The sequence below is a fragment of the Corythoichthys intestinalis genome, chromosome 15, assembly GCF_030265065.1.
Source record: "Corythoichthys intestinalis isolate RoL2023-P3 chromosome 15, ASM3026506v1, whole genome shotgun sequence".
Taxonomy (NCBI): domain Eukaryota; kingdom Metazoa; phylum Chordata; class Actinopteri; order Syngnathiformes; family Syngnathidae; genus Corythoichthys; species Corythoichthys intestinalis.
The window spans coordinates 12,712,810-12,731,054 of NC_080409.1; the positions used below are offsets into that span (position 1 = coordinate 12,712,810).

Here is an 18,245-nt window from a genome sequence, read left to right on the forward strand (position 1 = left end):
TTCTTTGAATTATAAAAGAAAAACTATATCATTTAAAAACTATCGAAGGAGGGTCTTTCCATCGGTTTGGCACGGCTGCGCATGCGTCAAATTGCCTGTCACGTGACTCTACTTCCTGTTCGAGGGCGGGATTTTTGCCCGTTTCTATTTGAGGGGGCTGAACGTGTCATGTGCTTTCGGGGCACGTTACTTTTTACGAAACTCCAACCCGCCTTCTTCCTCTCGTTGTCAGCTACGTCCAGTTGTCGTCCGCTTTTCGTGACGACTAGTTTAAAAACAAGCACGTGTTTCGTCAACATGGCTGAAGAGGCGAAGAAACTAGCCGCCTACGCCGCGGTTGACAACCACGTACAGGTAGGTCAATGAGTCTCCCAACTAGCTACACGTGCGGACTGTGCTAGCTAATTAGCCAGACAGGATTCAGCTGGTTGACATTTTTTAACTTTTAATGTTACATGTAAGCCATTAGTTTCCCCCCCAAAATCATTTCGTAATAATTCTATGGCTGCGCACTCTCTGTATGCGGATGCTAGAATGGGATTGTTTCGTCCAATCGCAGTCTGAACTTGTTGCCATGTCAAAATGTGACGACTTGATCACATTGAAACGTGGAAGCCATGGATTTTTATATATAATCATGGGTGTGAGTGCATACCTGTCAACCCGAGGCCGTTGGCAAACTTGCAAATAGTGACGTATGCCCTTACAAATTGGTGACTAATCTTACAACTTTCTATATAGCGTGCAATATGAAACAATAAAACATTTTTTAAAATAATATGAATTTATTGGTAATATTGTAACATATAACCTGGTGCAATCAAAGAATATCTTAAGCTACATCATGATTACTAAAATTTAACAGTGACTTTGGTTGTATTTGTATGTAGCACTTTTGGCATTAGGGAATGGGACGTACTACGTCACTGTTTGGCTAGGCCGCCATGCTGGTAATATCCTTACTTCCGGTTCGGCAGACTCAACGGGGATTGTAACGTGTGGTAGTGCTAAGCTAATTTCGTCGGTGTATTAGAAAGAAAATATGGGTGTTTATTGTTGTGTTACCGGGTGCAACAGTGTCTCCTGCGACAAAAAAAAGGGCGAGGAAAACTGGACTCACTTTTCACCGTTTTCCTGCATGGAGGACCAAATATCAGATCACGAAGGCACGACGGATGGCTGGGTTGCAGCGGTTCGTCGGAAAAGCATTTCTTTTGATTATATTTCTGCTGGAATGAGAGTGTGTTCCCGTCATCTCTACTCTTGTAAGTTGAACGATTTATCCACTGTTTTGGTTTCAATACGTTTTTTTTTTTTTTTTTTACCGTTGTGTAAGTCTGCCTCTGTAGCAATGCTCACCTACTACGACTCACCTACCTGTTGTGTTCCTAGGTAAACCTGCTGACAAGACCTCCCGATTGGTCACCATCTCCCTTCTTGGATTATTTGACAAAGAAAATTTGTTCAATTGAGTGGTTCCATTTATCTTGTGTCGGAATCAAACAAGCCCCTGCAGCAGACGCCATCTGGGTCTGCCCTTCTTGCTGATAAACTGCGGGCTTTTAACTTGTGAAAATGCAAGAACTTAAATGCACATATTTATTCTGCCTGGCTATTTAACTAAGGCCAGTGAAGTGTTGCCTTTTTTTTTTTTTTTTTTTAACCACTTTGACAAAGACACGTTTCATTGTAATGTTGAATTGATCAATTCTATTATTATTTATAATTATTCTTGTTTGCACTAATGTAGACTTTAGACTGTCAATTCAAATAGTGTTGGAAAAGTTGCAATACCTAAAATAGAAATGCAAGAACTGTAATGTACATATTTATACACCTTTATCTACCTAAGGCCACTGAATGTTTTTTTAACTGCTTTGAAAAATACAGGTTTTGTTGTGATCTTGTATTTATATAGTATATAGCTTTTTATAATGTATTATATTATGTATTATATTTGCTACCCCCTGTCAGAGTGTGGGCCATTTTGCACCAAAGGATTTTAAACTGTCAGTTCAAATATTGTGTTGGAGAACTTGCAATACTTAAAATGGAAATGCAACAACTTTAAACCACATATTTATTCTGTCTGGCAATTTACCCAAGGCCAGTAAATAGTTTTTAAACTGCTTTGACCAAGACACGCTTATGTTAAACTTGTATATATTACTTATAATTATATAATATTTGCTGACCCCGTCAGAGGGTGGGCCTTGTTTGCACTAATTTAAAGATTTTAAACTGTCAGCTCAAATATTGTAGTGAAGTTGCATTACTTGAAATAAATCTATTGCAACTTATCAGTCCCAGTTCTTGTCTACAACACTGTCCACACATTGTCAATGCATATTCCAAATAGAATAACAAAATTAAGTCACCTGACTTTGTAATTATTACACCTGTTTATTATGAAGACCTGAAGTAAACAACAAGCAGTTAGTTTGTCAAGAAGTTGTTCAAGTCATGTTTTGGTATTCATATTTTATTGACTTTTCACAACAACACTTGGGCTCATGTTTGTAAGAGCACAGCAAATAGAAGTTTCAGAGTGCACTCTTCGCCTTTCCAACCTCTTATCACGCTCCGATTTGGTGCGCTTGACCTCAGAATAACCCAAGAAGAGATATGGTGACCGATCAGGATGTGTTGTCAGCATTTCATATGCAGGTTTTCCTAGGAACACAACAGGTAGGTGAGGAGGAGTAGTAGTAGTAGTAGTAGTAGGTTAGCATTGCTACCGAGGCAGATTTACACAATGGTAAAAAAAAAATTTGAAAACGTATTGAAACCAAAATGGATAAATCGTTCAACTTACAAGAGCAGAGATGACGGGAACACGCGCTCATTCCAGCAGAAATAATAATAAAAGGAAATGTTTTTCCGACGAACCGCTGCGACCCAAGCCATCCGTCGTGCCTTCGTGATCTGATATTTGGTCCACCATGCAGGAAAACGGTGAAAGGTGAGTCCAGTTTTCCTTGCCCTTTTTTGTCGTGGGTGGGAGACGCTGTTGCACCCGGTAACACAACAATACACACTAAGAGTGTGACAATATCTCGATACAGCGATATATCGCGATATTTTGCAACCCGATGGGTTATCCATATGCTCCCGCCAAGTATCGATACTTTTATTTAACATATTGGCCATACAATGGAGTATGGATGCTGTGAACTGCTCAATGTTTGTTGAGCAATTCCTTGGCGGTCCACTAGGGGCGCTCAGAAGTGGCGGTGAGGGTAAAGTGCGCACAATTTGTCTAGAGAAGTGGGTTGAAAAAATTAAAAAGATCCGTGAGAACGGTGGAGGAAAAAATGAGAAAAATATTGCTACAAATCACACATGGGGACACGTTTTAGATTTTACACCAACAAGAAAGGAAGTAAGGTGAACAAAGACTTTGCTGTATGCAAGAATTGTCTAAGAAAAATGAGTTTCACTGGGAGCTGGTGACGTAGTGGACACCGGAGTTTGTGAGCTTCGCTTTCATCACTTGAGGTAAAGTTTTGCAATGTAATTGACTTTTTAATTTACATGTATTATTTTGATGACATTTGATGTTGAATGATATAAAATAAACCAGGACCCTAAACTGGATGAAAATGAATATCGAACAAGCCCACATGAATTTACCGATTTATTTGATATTATTTCAGAACCACTTTCCATCTAGTTTACTACACAAACTGTTATTACTGTCATTTTGATACAATAAGCTATAAAAATGGTTTGAATAGGTTCCAAGATATATAAAGTGATGTGCATGATAATTAATGTAGCCTACATATTAAAAATAGGTATTTATTGAATTTTTTATTTCTATACATTCAATTCATATATTTTTTTAATTCAATACTTCCAACACAAAAAAAATCACGATTTCAACTCAAACACTATGAAGTAGCTAATATTTTTTATTTTATTTTGTTGTTTTTAAATTGAGGAAGACCGTGACTGAGCAAGTCTGACATCTTAAATGCTGAAGCAGATGGCGGAAGTGCTCAAACCAAGCAACAAAGGTCATATACAAAGAAAAGACCCACCAATTTTATCATTGCCCCACTCCAAGCTCAACTGCTGACACCTACGGCACTTTTTATTTATGTATTTATTTTTTAAAGATTTAAAACTTTAAAGAAATTAAGGGTGCCCTTCATCATGATCTCTCAAAGTGATATCTGTGGTCGTGGTTTGTTTCCTCTATATGTGCAGGGGCACAATTTGCAGTAGATTTATATTTTACAGCAATGTTACACAGAAAAGGTGTCACTGTTTAATAAATGACTTAAACAGTATTTTTTCTAATTTTTTTTTTTTTTTTTTAATCGTTTCAACAGTTGTATCGTAGAATGTCATGTATCCAATTTCTGACCAAAATATCGATAATCGCTGTATCGTGATATAACCGTTATCGTGAGCCTTGTATCGCGAATCGTATCGTATCGTGAGGTCCCCTGAGGTTCCCACTCCTAATACACACCCATATTTTCTTTCTAATACACCGAAGGAATTAGCTTAGCACTACCACACGTTACAATCCCCGTTGAGTCTGCCGGACCGGAAGTAAGGATATTACCTGCATGGCGGCCTAGCCAAACAGTGACGTAGTACGTCCCATTCCCTATTTCTATTAGGCTGTAGCGTTTACGTCACAGCAGCACGGGATCATGCGAGATTTGCGACAACGCAGCCATTTTGGAAGCACGTCTGCATCACGAGAGATTTAAACTTAACGGCAAATACAATTCAACGACGAGTGCGAAAGATGGAAAAAAGTAAGGAAAACTTGCCAGTTCGATACAGAGACAAACTTGTTACCACGGCGAAGGACAGATATGTGAGCAATTTTAAGGATGTGAACAATGTTGACCCTTACGAGCAAGCCGAACACAAATGGAATAAATATGTCGACAAGCTTCCACCACTACGGGAAATGGACATCATGCTGTATTTAGTGTTTGGTGTAAGTTACTACACTCATCAGCAACTCCGAAACTACAAATCGCTACAAAGCTACGAACAGTTTTACTGTGGATGGGTGCAGGACCTGCACATTATGACCATAGCAAACGGCAACACCATCTTTCTAGCAGAGGTAGGCAATGTGTGTTTACATTAGTCTGTGACCACGGATGTACAAATTTTTTGTTGCAGAAAATGTAGCCTGTGTACAAATTCTCTGCCACTCTGTCACGTCAACATATTACAGCTTTTTCATTTAGCAACGACAGGAATTATGGTTTATGAAGACAATGCACATGTATGCATGCTAGTTGTTTAGCTGTAGCTATAGCTAACAACAGGCCAACTTAGGGCATAAAGTTACCGAAATTTGCGTAAACAAACGAAATTAACTTACCGGAGTGGAAGTGCATAGAGCAAACTCTGTGTGTAACTGGAGAATCAAACGTTATGCCCTTCCTTCTGATCGAGGCCACCCATGCCATTCTTCAACATTTGGTAAGTTCAGATCTGACCTTTCCCCTGCCTTTTCTCCATGTAGGGATCCGGAAGAAACTCAATGGTGTTCCGTCGAGCTGTACATTCTCCTTTCTATTTGATTGGTTGTTGCAATTCTTTACCGCACAATAATTTCCAATCATTTTTAAAGAGCGACCTGTGTTGAAACGCCTCACTGTTTATGTTTCCCGGGGTTCTGACACCGAACTTCCCGCTTCCAAAATGGTGATAGCGGCGGAAACCTCGCGAGTGTAATTATGTCTTGATGGCTGCACTTCATGGCACTTCAGCTCGCAACTCAGTTTGACTTGAAGGTAGTTCGTCAGTGTGTCCAATTATACATTAAAATGGTCAAATGATAAAATGAGCTTACCGATGCAATCTTTGAATCGGGGAACATTTGCTAATTCTGAGAAGTGATCAGCAACAGTTGCGGACAAATTGTGTTCGGCTACAAATTGGCAGAATGAAATTTCCGCTTTCTTCACTTTTCATTCTGCAGACTTCATATTTATGACCAGTGTTGTTAATCTTACTTTTAAAAAGTAATTAATTAGTTAAATTACTTCTCCCAAAAAGTAATTGAGTTAGTAACTCGGTTACCTGAAGGAAAGAGTAATTAGTTACTTGGCAAAGTAACTGGTGTTACCTTTCATGTTTTTTTTTCCCATTAAAAAATAAATAAATAACCTTTGCTATGATTGTAAATTGTTTATTGTTGTGAATCAACTGTTAAAGTTGTTAAAATTGCTACCGTTTTTGCATTAGTTCCCTTCTGTCTACTTTCGACGTGAAAGTTTTAAAACTTTCATCATTTAAAGATAGATTCAAGTCAAGATTTTGCCGATTTAGGAGTATTTAAGATAAAAAGTTACTTAGGTTCGCTAGGAAGGTTCACTACAACAGAGCCTTTCAGAGAAGTCTACTGCTTCAAAATGGCAGCTGTTTATTAACGCCGCCGTCTGACATTTCGCATGTAGTTCTGTAAGCATTAGATATCTAGGCATACATTGTTGGCTGTCTGCTACAGTCTGGAAATATTGGAGCCCCCTAGCCTAGCATCGCGTTTGGTACAGCGTCACAATACTCTTCTCTCTCAGTGTGTCTGACTTATATCGCATCATTCAACCAACGTAGTAACGCACATTGTCTCGTTGCCGAAACGGTGGCAAAATCTGAACGGAGGGGGGGGAAAACACGTAATGCACGAAAAACGTACAGATTTTGAACGTACGGTGTACACATTTAAAAATCAGTGCTCACTTGTACAAATTACGCCGAAACCGTACAACTTGACAGGTATGTGAGTTGGATGCGCGCTATGAGCTCATGGGGACTAACATCGTCACTTGTTGGCGATCTGTCATCGTGGCCGTTCAATGAATTTTACATTACCCTTTGATGAGTGATGCACCAATTTGTATTTTTTCATAATGTATCTGCAGATACTGTACCGGAACAGTTTAAAAATATATTTTTAATACTAAATTACTACATGCTGCTGTCTACTGTCATGGATTGGTCAGACAATGCTTAACTCATTATCTGCCGATGACGGTGCTGGACATACAGTCCATTTGAAGTAGGAGGGTTGGCAGTGAAAGAACGAGCGTTCATTCGCTGCCAGCGTCCAGTTTCAAATGGGTTGGACATCGACGAGTGATAAACTCATTGAAATTCACAACAGAAGGATACACCAGGGTGCATACATACAATCAGAGCTTTTGAAGTTACCTGGCTCCACTATCAAAACCACCGACCCAGGTCAACGCATCAGTTATTGATCCCAATAATGCGAAATACGAACATTTTGCTCTGATAATATGAATAACACTTTTTTTTTTTAAAGGTTGATTTTATTGACAAGTGCAGCAAAACGGTGCAAAAACATGAATCTTGTGCGAGAGTTTTTGCGCTAAAATGTTTATAATTATCATTATTTTTGTGTAACGTAAGTGTGTAACTTAACTTGCCTGTGGGGTCAGCCGTTTTCAACTTTACGGGGTGTACCAACCCGGAGCACGAATAGCCCAACCAGACACATGAATGAACCCAAATCGACTCCACTGACCTCCACTTACACACATTTTAATGTTTTCGAGAAATAAACATACACACACAACAACAATTTTTCTTGGGAGCTCTGTGGGAGAGCCCCATGCCTGGGTGACACTTGCCTGTCTTGGATGGAGAGTAAATATCATGTTCAACTCATGCCGCTAGATAAAAACAAAACAAAAAAAACACCTGATTGCGGCCGTCAGCCGCTACAAACAGCGCCCAGTTGCTAGTTGCTACAAACATACGTCAACATACGGCTATGGTAGATATCACATCTAGAACTAGATGTTAAATGACAGACGACGGCTGTGTTAGATCATATACCAAGAACTAGATGCGAAATGACACTTTCCCGCGCTAGTAAACAGGCGCCATCTTAAAGCAGTAGATACCTCTAAAACGCTCTGTTGTAGCGAACTTAATTACTTTTTATCTAAAAAAAAAAAAAAAGGGCAAAATCTTGACTTGAATCTATCTTTAAATGATGAAACAGTTTTAAAACTTTCACTTCGAAAGTAGAAGGGAAATTATGGAATAACGGGAGCAATTTTAACGACTTTAACTGTTGATTCACAACATTAAATTAATTGAATGTAGTTTAAAGTTGCCGATACGGAACGGGGACTTGAGTATTTTATTAACTGTTTTTAACGGTTAACTTGATACTAAAATAGTAGTTTGTTTATCCTGAGAGGATTTTTGAACCATTTGTACATTTTAGTGTACAACAAAAAAAATTAAAAGCGGGAGGAGGGGGGTGTGGTGCATCAATAATTGATAATTGAATCGGAGCCTATGAATCGTAATCGAATCGTTAGGTGCCCAAAGATTCCCACCTCTACTTTTCAGTAGCTTACTTGTCTGCATATGTGGGCGTTGATCTGCACACCTCACTGTAAACCTTTTTTGTCTCATCGTAGCTGAGCCAATTCCAGCGGTTTTGTCACTGGGGCAGAAAATTTCTCTCCCTTTTCATTTTACATTGGATTTTGCTTGCCCTCAGCTCCTTCTGTGACTTTCTCTTTCTTGAGCAGTCTTCCCACCCCCCAGCATCCCGGTGCTTGGCCTTGTGCTAGGGGTTTCAGAAACTTGTCGTCGGATCGTATAACATTAGGTGGGTACTGAGATATTGACAATCATCGGCAGCAGTAATGAGTTTGAGCGCGCTCACTCGGGAGCGAGCGAGCGAACCAGGTGTGTTTACACCCCACAGAGAGCAACGGCTGACTGCATATAGTATGAAGTTTGTCTTTGTTGCTTGGACCCAAGCAACACAAATAAAATGATTACATGCCAGGAACAAAATTTTCTTCTGTAACGTGGACGCCACACAATTGGTCGTCATCTTGGGAAAGGAGTCAAGTGCTTCTTTTATGGCGGTGCAGGTAGCTGGTTATGGAATCCCAGTAGTGCCAAAATTGATAAATATGAGGAGAGAAAAAATGAATAAATGTAAATAAAGTATTTTGTCATTGAAAAATCAGGAAACGAAAAAAGTGACAATTTTTGTCATTGACTTTTTTTTTTCCCTCATTGAAAAAGACAAACGAAAAAAATCAATACCAGTTGTCATTGAAAAACGGAAAAAACAATGGGAATTTTTTTTTTTGCCCTTTCTGTATCGCTTTTCATTGTCTTTGCCTTTCTCTTTCGCAATTGCCTTTTACCGAAAGGGATGGTCTGTCAATCCAATGGCGTTGGGAGGGGCTTTCCAAACAGGAAAGGGTTAGTTATCGATGGCATTAAATTTGATTGTCTTGGTGACTGGGTAGTTGGCTGTGGCTACCCATCCAGCCAGTCAGCTGATTCTCTAAGCAGACAATGAGAAGTGTACTATAATGGAAAAGGCAAAGACAAAGTTGCCATATTTTTTCCCACTTTCCGATAGATTTTCAAATGCCGATATTGATATCTAACAAAATTTCCAGCTGATTGCCGATATCCGAAGCTGATTTTGTAATCAGATACTTTTTTTAAAGCACATAGTTTATGAAAGACAATTTTTTAAAAAATTGCTTCAACAACTTCAAATGTACAATGATGACCTGAGACTTATATGATTAATTCGGTCTTGTGCTACCAAACCAACGAACGCAGGACTTCTTTTTGTGATTATACACACTCAGCAAGACGGTACGTTATTTTCAAATAATTAAATCCACCAGGACGTCACGACAAGATGTAAACAAGTTAGAAGTTTGCTTGTGTCGCGTTCAAAAAGTGCTCAGATTTCTAGCCATCAACGACCTTGCTGTCCGCGACAATGTGGATCCCAACACGTCTACTGTACATTATTTGGTTAGACTCGTCAAGTGTCAATATACTCGAAAGTTAACTTTCTATTTTATCCATATGCGACGGCCGTCAATCCTCCCCCTGTGTTATATTACAACACATTGTTGAGAACAGCAAGGTGGCTAATGGCTAAAAATCCGAGCAGTTCTTGAACGCGACACGAGCAGCACAGCGCTATGGTGCCAAGCAAGTTTAAACGTCATCTCCGAACGAAACACCCGTCGCTTCAAAACAAGTCGATGGACTATTTTGTTCACCTTCGTGAAAACTCAGAGAAACAGGCAACTTTTTTTTTTTTTTTGTAATTATAAATAAAAACTACGAAGGAAAATGAGAAAGCCCTCAAAGCCAGTTACCTTGTTGCTAAATCCAAAAAGTCCGACACCGTGACAGAGATATTAATACTACCTGCCTACAAAGCCATTGTCTGCGAGATGCTCGGCCCTGATGTGGTTAAAGACAATGCTCAAGTCCCCTTGTCTGATAATTCTGAGCTTTTTCAAGCCTAACTGCTATTAAAAAAATAAATAAAAACAAAGACTGAGAGCTGCTGAAGAATAAGGATATCGACTTTGTGTTCATCTAAACAAGCTCAAGTTTCACACTGAGGAAGTATACATACTGAGAAATTATTTTATAATTGAATATACTGTACAGAAAATAATTTTGGAACCATTTTGGTTTGTGGTGTGCCGCGAGATTTTTTTTCCACTGTAAAAACGTGAGTCAAAAAAGGTTGAAAAACACTGATCTAAGAAACGGAAATTTCGCACACCTCTCGAATGCACCCTACCAAGGGGTTTCAGAATTTGCACCTTTCAAACAAAATTTCTCAAGCCTCAGTGTCGTAGAACATTTTGGAAGATGATTGCGTACTTATGACAAGAGATCACATTTTATTTTTATTTTCGCCGGATAATTTAAAAATAAATAAAATTTACCAAAAAAAGGCATAGTGCATTCATGGGAAAATTATTAAATAAAATAATTTTTAAAAAATGATACATAAATAAAAAATAAATACATGTATTATTCAGCCTTTCAGTTTTCAGCTTTCAAATATTCGGTTTTGGCCATGAATTTTGCTTTCGTTACATCCCTACTTCAATGATTCACTTTTTTGGGGTTTCCAACAGAGCAATCAGGTGGTTGGAGTCGGCAGCGGTTCAACGATCGTCTATGCAGTGGACAGATTAGGTGAGTCTGAATTAGCAGAAGTATTTAAATTATGAGTAGATTTTACTCAAAATGGCCGTATTTCAACGTTGTGTTTTAGCCGAGAGAGTTCGTCAAGAGAAGCTGAACATCATCTGTGTGCCCACCTCCTTTCAAGTTAGTTTGGCCTTTATTTCTTCACATAATACCGTAGTTTTCGGACTATAAGCAGCTACTTTTTTCCCCTCATTTTGAATCCTGCTGTCTATAGTCCAGTGTGTCTTATTTGTTGATTTTATTTGGGTTAAAAGGTCACCCTTTATTTGACGGCAGCGTCATAAGACTGTCATAAGACAGTCGTAATTATGACATGACACAGTCATGGGCATTAATGAATGCTTATGACAGTTGTCAGCCGGCAAATGTTGTCACTAACTTAATGTCCAGTTTGGATCTTTTACATTCATTGAAAAGTGAGATAATTTGCAGGATGACACTAAATGGCATATGTCACAAACATTGATTAATGCTCATAACAGTGACATGTCATAATTGTGACGGTTTTCTGACTGTCTTATGGCGCCGCTGTCAAACGGTTACTCGTTAATATCTTTTGGTGTGAAAATCCCATTATACAATGAGGACAGCTGCGGCTTTTAGTACGGTATGGCTTATCTATGAACAAATACTGTTTTCGTATCAAATTTGGTGGGTGGCAGCTTATAGTCCGGTATGCTTTATAGTCCGAAAATTACGGTGTTTTTCTGGGGTAAAGATGTCATAAAAATAGTCATTGTCTGCCATTGGTGGCACTAGATGTCCAATCGGTTTGAAGTGTGAGGGATGGCGGTGAATGAACAAAGGGGAAAAACTCATCATTGTCTTGTCATTTTTCCACCAAATAATTCAAAATTTGGCATATTGTAGCAAATCGTTGGCATAGAAATGAGCGATGGAAGAAATTAAGGTAATGGCTCTTAGTTTCCGCATTTGTCCTTTTCAGGCACGTCAGCTGATTCTGCAACACGGACTGATGCTGTCTGATCTGGACAGACACCCTGAGGTACGACTGATGTACATTACAGTGCTGACTGTAATCATTTATCTAATCCTCCATTAAAGTAGATTGAATTCATTTGTATTTGTTACTCTTTAAAAAGTGAAAAAATATCCTTTTGTGCAAGCTTTCCTTTAAGACTTCCTGGTTATAAATTCCTTAATTTTAATATAACATTAACTCACTTGACGCAAACAGTCAAACACAAAGTGCGTGGAATACATTGTTGCTTTGCAAGTGTCGGCAGATTCCAGCTTGACATTGCGGAGGAATAACCGTCAAGCAAGTACTGTTAGGCGAGGGCGGCTTTTGGTGGCAAACAAGCCGGCAGAGGTACCTCTCAGCCTGGTAAATGGCGGTGAGCGTTGCGGCTTGAGGTCGAGCGACACAAGTATCGCACTAAAAGACGTGTGTATAGATTTAAATAATGTAGTATTTATATACTGTATGCAGAAAATGGTAACCTCCAGACGGCTCAGTGCTCACTTGCATAAAAGTCTGAAATGTGGTATAGGACTTTAAACAATTCCAAATCATAGCATCTGCAGGAGGATTTAACTTTCAAATGCGATTGGAATCGAATAAACACTTCAACCAAGGGCACACTACCATTTTGACCTATCTTACGCATGTAACACTTCAAAATATTGAAAACTGAATGGAGTGCCTCTTCAATAAAATGTCTTACTCTAACCCATTGGCTACCAATAACTGTGACTGATGTCCAATCTGATTTTGGCATGGTTTTGCTCAGCTGGACGTCGCCATCGATGGCGCGGACGAGGTGGACGCAGCTTTGACTCTGATCAAAGGCGGAGGGTAAGTCCCGTGCAGAAAGGCAGCTTACCACGCCACCTTTTTTTTTCACCGCCTGCCCTCGTTTGCTTCATCAGGGGCTGTTTGACCCAGGAGAAGATCGTCGCCGGTTGTGCCCGACATTTCGTCGTCGTCGCCGATTACAGGTCTGGATGAAAGACGTCGCTGTCGGAAACGGGCGGCAATTGATCCCTCTTTCTTTCTCTCAGGAAGGCGTCTGAAGCGCTGGGCCAGCAATGGAAAAAGGGGCTTCCCTTGGAGGTGGTCCCCATGGCTTACGTTCCCGTCTCCAGGAAGATCGTGCAACTTTTTGGGGGGCAGGCCAACTTGCGAATGGCAGTCAATAAAGCTGTAAGTCGTCCATTTGCAAATCAGCAGATTAGAATTAGACATTTTGGACCTCAAAATCCTCATTTTTTTTTCGTCTTAGTTGTGATGGAGGAACCACAGTTACATCTCCATGTTATTTCATAAATTACCATTGGCTGTCATTGATGCTGCTAGACTTCCAATCCGTTTGGACTCCCACAAATCTGACATCTAGCACTGTCAATGACAGCCAATGAGTTAATAGAAAATATTCTCTTAATTTTTTAAAAATTGTATTGTTTTACTAAAATATGACGTAAAGATGTAGGTTTTTAATTAAAAAAAAAAATTTAGTTGAGAAAATGTTTTTATTTTTCAAATCAAATCTCACTTCACAAAAACCTGAGAGGTCCTCAAAGTGCTTTACAAGAAAGAAAAATATAGTACATGATAATAAATGGCAGGAAAGTACTATAATTGTACAATAAAACTGAGGTGAGAAAATGTATCGCTCTAAAAGTCATTACAACAAATAAAACTTTTTTTTTTTTTTTTTTTTTTTTTTTTTTTTTAAACATCCGAACACATTAAAACCCTAAAAACTTGGCTACCCTCCTAGTCAAGAGAAAAAGCTTGTTTTAAAAAATGGGGTCTTTAACCCAGATTTAAAAAGGCCTTGATTATTGATGGTGCGGATGTTAGGGGTCAGGCTATTCCACAATCGCAACTGTTTAAGTCTCGACCTTGGAACGTGTGGGAGAAACTGACCGGACGAACGAAAATCCCTGCGAGGGTTACGGAAGGTTAAAATTTCCGACAAGTAGGAAGGAGCCTGGCCGGTAGACAAAGTAAAAACAAACGGTAAAAGTTTCAAATCAATTCTAAAATGAACTGGAAGCCATTGGAGTGACAATAGCACGGGGGTGATATGTTCACATCCAGATGTACCGGTTAAAAATCGAGCAGCATCATTCTGAACAAGCTGCACATGCCAAATAGAGGAGTTAGGAAAACCAACCTAAAGTCCTTTGCAGTAGTCTAGCCTTGAGCTTACAAAGGCATGTATTACTTTGTCAAGGTCTTGGCAACTAAGCCTAGGTTCATACTACAGGTCTTAATTCACAAATCCGATTTTTTCGTGTTTTTCCGACTCGAGTCGGGCATTAACTTGACGGTCTGAACGGGACAAGTCGCATAGAAGTGGACCATTTCAAATCCGATCTGAGTCACTTTCGTATGTGGTTCAAATCCGATCTGGGCCACATTTTTACAGAACGTGACTGGCGGTCTGAACTGTCAAGAGTCCCAAATCGGAATTCACGCAGCAATTACGTGAGCAAAGAGCAAGAGGCACGGAGGACGGCAGCCATGTAGGCATTAGCTAGCCTAGCTTGAACTCTGCTTTTAAGCACGAAGCGGGCTTGACCACAGTCATAAAAAAATAAAATGAGGAAAAGAATAAGCCTTCCAATTTTCGATTTTCATTCTGTGCGCCGAATGAGCAATATTTCATTATTGCACACATGGCCGAGTCGGGGCAAAGTGACGCACCCACGTCATTTCACGCACACATGTCAAGGCTCATGTGTGTGCGTGTATGCATTCTATCAATCCATATAAACTTTGAATATAAGGATAAACGGGGATTATTAATGTCTGTTATCTATGTCCTCTTTTTGGAAATCAAAATATGATCACTGTGGAATGACATAAAGCTAGCATATGTAATTTGTTTTGATGCTTCTGTGCATGCGGGTCTCTTTCCTGAGCGCATCTCGGACTGCGAATTAGTGCGCATGCGTGATACTTGAACGGTCTCAATGGACAAAGGCAGTCTGAACGGGCACGCCAAAAAAAACACATATGGCAAAAAAATCAGATTTTTGGATTAAGACCTGTAGTATTAACCTAGCCTACGAAAATGCTTCACTTTGGCCAGGAGCTGGGAAAAAAACTTGCTCTTATAACAGAACTGTTCTGTTTTTTAAATGTACTGTATGTATATTTTTATCATAAAAAGGAAATGGTGATCCCTCAATTATTGCTGTTAATGATGACCAGAACAGACCGCATAAAGTGAAAAACTGTGAAGTAGTGTCATCCGCCCCTCCCATTTTTAACATATCCATAAGTTTATATAAAACCCTATAAATGCATGCTATCATTAGAGCATTGAAGAATAGTTTGAAACATGTAAAGTGTTAATAAAATCAATAACATACAGTACATCAAATAATGTATGAATAATATTAAATATTTGCAAAATAAAATATCAAGGAGTATTTCAGTAATAAATAAAACAAAATTGTTTTTAGATTTTGATTCTCTCTATATTTTGTACTGTTCTTTAGTTCTTCCTTATTTAACTTACTGTGTGGAAGTCTGGGGAAATACTATTGATCTATTGATGAAAAGTATAAATTCCATAGTCTTCAAGTTTGCATTGAGGGCTGCAAATATATTCGAGCTGAAACGAATACTCGAGCAACTCGAGTTTAAAAACTGATCCGAGTAATTTTATTCACCTCGAGGAATCGTTTAATTTTGCCAGCTCTAAGTATCACGTTTTGCCCGGACTACTTTTAATGCGGGACAAAAACCTTACTGCAGCCGACAGCCGCTTCAAAATACGCCGACGTCGCTAAAAACTACGCCCGCATGATGCTAGTGTGGTAGCAGGTAGTGTCCGATGCGTCTCATAGATATCGCATGCATTTAGAACTAGATGCGAAATGACAGACTCGGCCGCGTCTGTGCAGCGTTAGTAAACAGCCGCTATCTTTAAGCAGTAGACTTCTCATCGCCAATAAATACAACGTTACTGTCACTCGCTCACATAACGTTAGCCCTTCGGTGGGCTAGGTTTCTATTGATTATGACCACTGTCGATGCGTGGCTAACGTGACTTACATACAGGCTTATTTAATCTGTAAAAACACAGCGCTGTAGAGTGATGAGTGTGTAAAATTAAAACATAATAAAGCTAACTGTCAGTTTTAGCTCAGTAGTCATTGCTGAATAAAACACCAAGTAGCACTTGTCCCTAATGTGCTCCAATACAGCAGGTATCATACATTTTATTTTGAACACTGCAAAAACTCAAAATCCTATCAGTACTTACAGTTTAGACTAACTTAAAACTTAACTAGAACTTAAAAATAGCTTGACACAAATGGAAATAAAACTGAAACACGTGGGAAAAACGTAGCTTTCAAGTGATGTGTGTTATCAAGCGTAATTACATTTTTAGGTAAGAAATATTTTGTTTTTATTAGGTCTAGAAGTTTTTGGAGTGAAAGCAGTGAATTTTTTTTTCTAGTCACATCTGAGATGCAATTGTTGGCTGTTTTCAACAAAGTACATCGAAAATAAAGACATTGACTGAAAATGGTTCAATATTGGATTAAATGTCTTTTTTTCTCATGTATATTTATAATTGCTCTTTACCTAAAATTGATAGAATTTTCAGTCGATTACTCGATTACTAAAATATTCGATAGCTGCAGCCCTAAAATATATATATTTTTACTTAATTACATTTCTCGTATTTTAAAAAAAAAAAAAAAAAAAAAAAAAAAAAACCTCGTGCACAGGTATTTGATGGTATTTTATTCTGTATAAGGGTCCCGTGGTGACAGACAACGGCAACTTCATCCTGGACTGGAAGTTTGAGCGTACTCACTGCTGGAAGGACGTCAACAGCGCTATCAAGATGATTCCAGGTGAAAAGCCCACAGCGACATCTCGTTCATGCAGGTTTAGGGTTAAGCTTTGCAACTTCACATGTCCTTTTTAGGCGTGGTGGAGACGGGACTTTTCGTAAACATGGCGGAGCGCGCCTACTTGGGCATGGAGGACGGCAGCGTCCAGATACGAGATGCACCTGTCCGCTGAGGACACCCGCTTCCTTCTGGAACCCAATTGTATCTGAATCCAATGGATCCAACTCAGACGGTGTGCCTATTTCATCATGTCCAATTAAGACACTCTGATGTCGGAATGTCAAACGCAATGCTTCCTGTGTCACCACCCGAAAAAAAAAATACAGAACACTCGATGTGCTTTTCATATGTGAGGATGTGTGTGTGTGTGTGGGGGGGGGGGGAGTACACACACAAACCGTATTTTCTGGAGTATTAGTCATACTTTTTTCCATTATTTGGCTGTGTCTGTGGCTTATACTCAGGTGCAACATGTTTTCCCCCCACTCTTTTCACAGCCGTGAGATTAGTGTGGGTTTAGTCTGTAGTTATCAGTTGTTCACCATTTTACCATTATTGCTTACATGTATAATTTTTTATTCTGATCAATTGGAAAAATTGACCTTCAAAAATGTGAATTATACTCCAGTGATACTTGTGGGGTTATACCTTTCATTGTGCATTCTTTGGCTGCTGCGACTTATACTCAGGAGCGACTTATAGTCCGAAAAATACGGGACATAACGTATACTGTAGTTTACACAACCAAACTCATGCTCGTGCCTGCTTCTCATAATTCAAATAAACTCAATCATGATAAGACAATTATTTTTTCATAATTATTCATATAGAACTGTGATCTCATACTTGCAGGCTGTGTGACAGTATTTTTGCGATCTGCAACAAAGAATTTTTGGGGGGGGTCGTTTGAATTGCAATTAAAAACAATTTTAGTAACACAAATATTAAAAACCAATAAATTCTAAACATGTTTTAACAATATATATATATTTTTTTAATTGTCAGAAATTGAAAAATTAAATAAGTGTGGCCTAGATATATTTAGCTTTGGGAATGAAATGTTTTTGGTTTTTAATAAATCGGTGATGACAGCGCATAGTTTAACTGCCATTGACACCAATAGGCGTCCAATCCATTTTAAGTGGGAGAGGCTGGAACCAGTCGTTTGATCGCTTCCAGCCCCTCCCGACAAAAATGGATTGCGAGGTATATTTACCTCTTTCCATCAAGCAGTGTTTTCTATATCATTATTCCTCTTTTACCAAGTACCACAACATGTACTTTGTGATCTGGGCTGGCCTTTAATGAGTATAGCTCATGAAAACTTTGGAATAGATGTCCACTGTAGTGACCACTGACCCTGAAAGTGT

General features: G+C 39.0%; 1 protein-coding gene across 1 annotated transcript; it reads left to right on the forward strand.

Moving 5' to 3' along the window:
- Nucleotides 1-127: 127 nt before the first annotated feature.
- rpia (ribose 5-phosphate isomerase A (ribose 5-phosphate epimerase)) lies at nt 128-17,850 on the forward strand. Its single transcript, XM_057860408.1, has 9 exons — nt 128-354; nt 10,953-11,013; nt 11,093-11,148; nt 11,975-12,034; nt 12,783-12,847; nt 12,922-12,990; nt 13,054-13,195; nt 16,776-16,875; nt 16,950-17,850. Exons 1-9 carry the CDS (start codon nt 169-171, stop codon nt 17,045-17,047), a joined length of 837 nt encoding a protein of 278 aa, XP_057716391.1. The 5' UTR covers nt 128-168; the 3' UTR covers nt 17,048-17,850.
- The last annotated feature ends 395 nt before the right edge of the window (nt 17,851-18,245 follow it).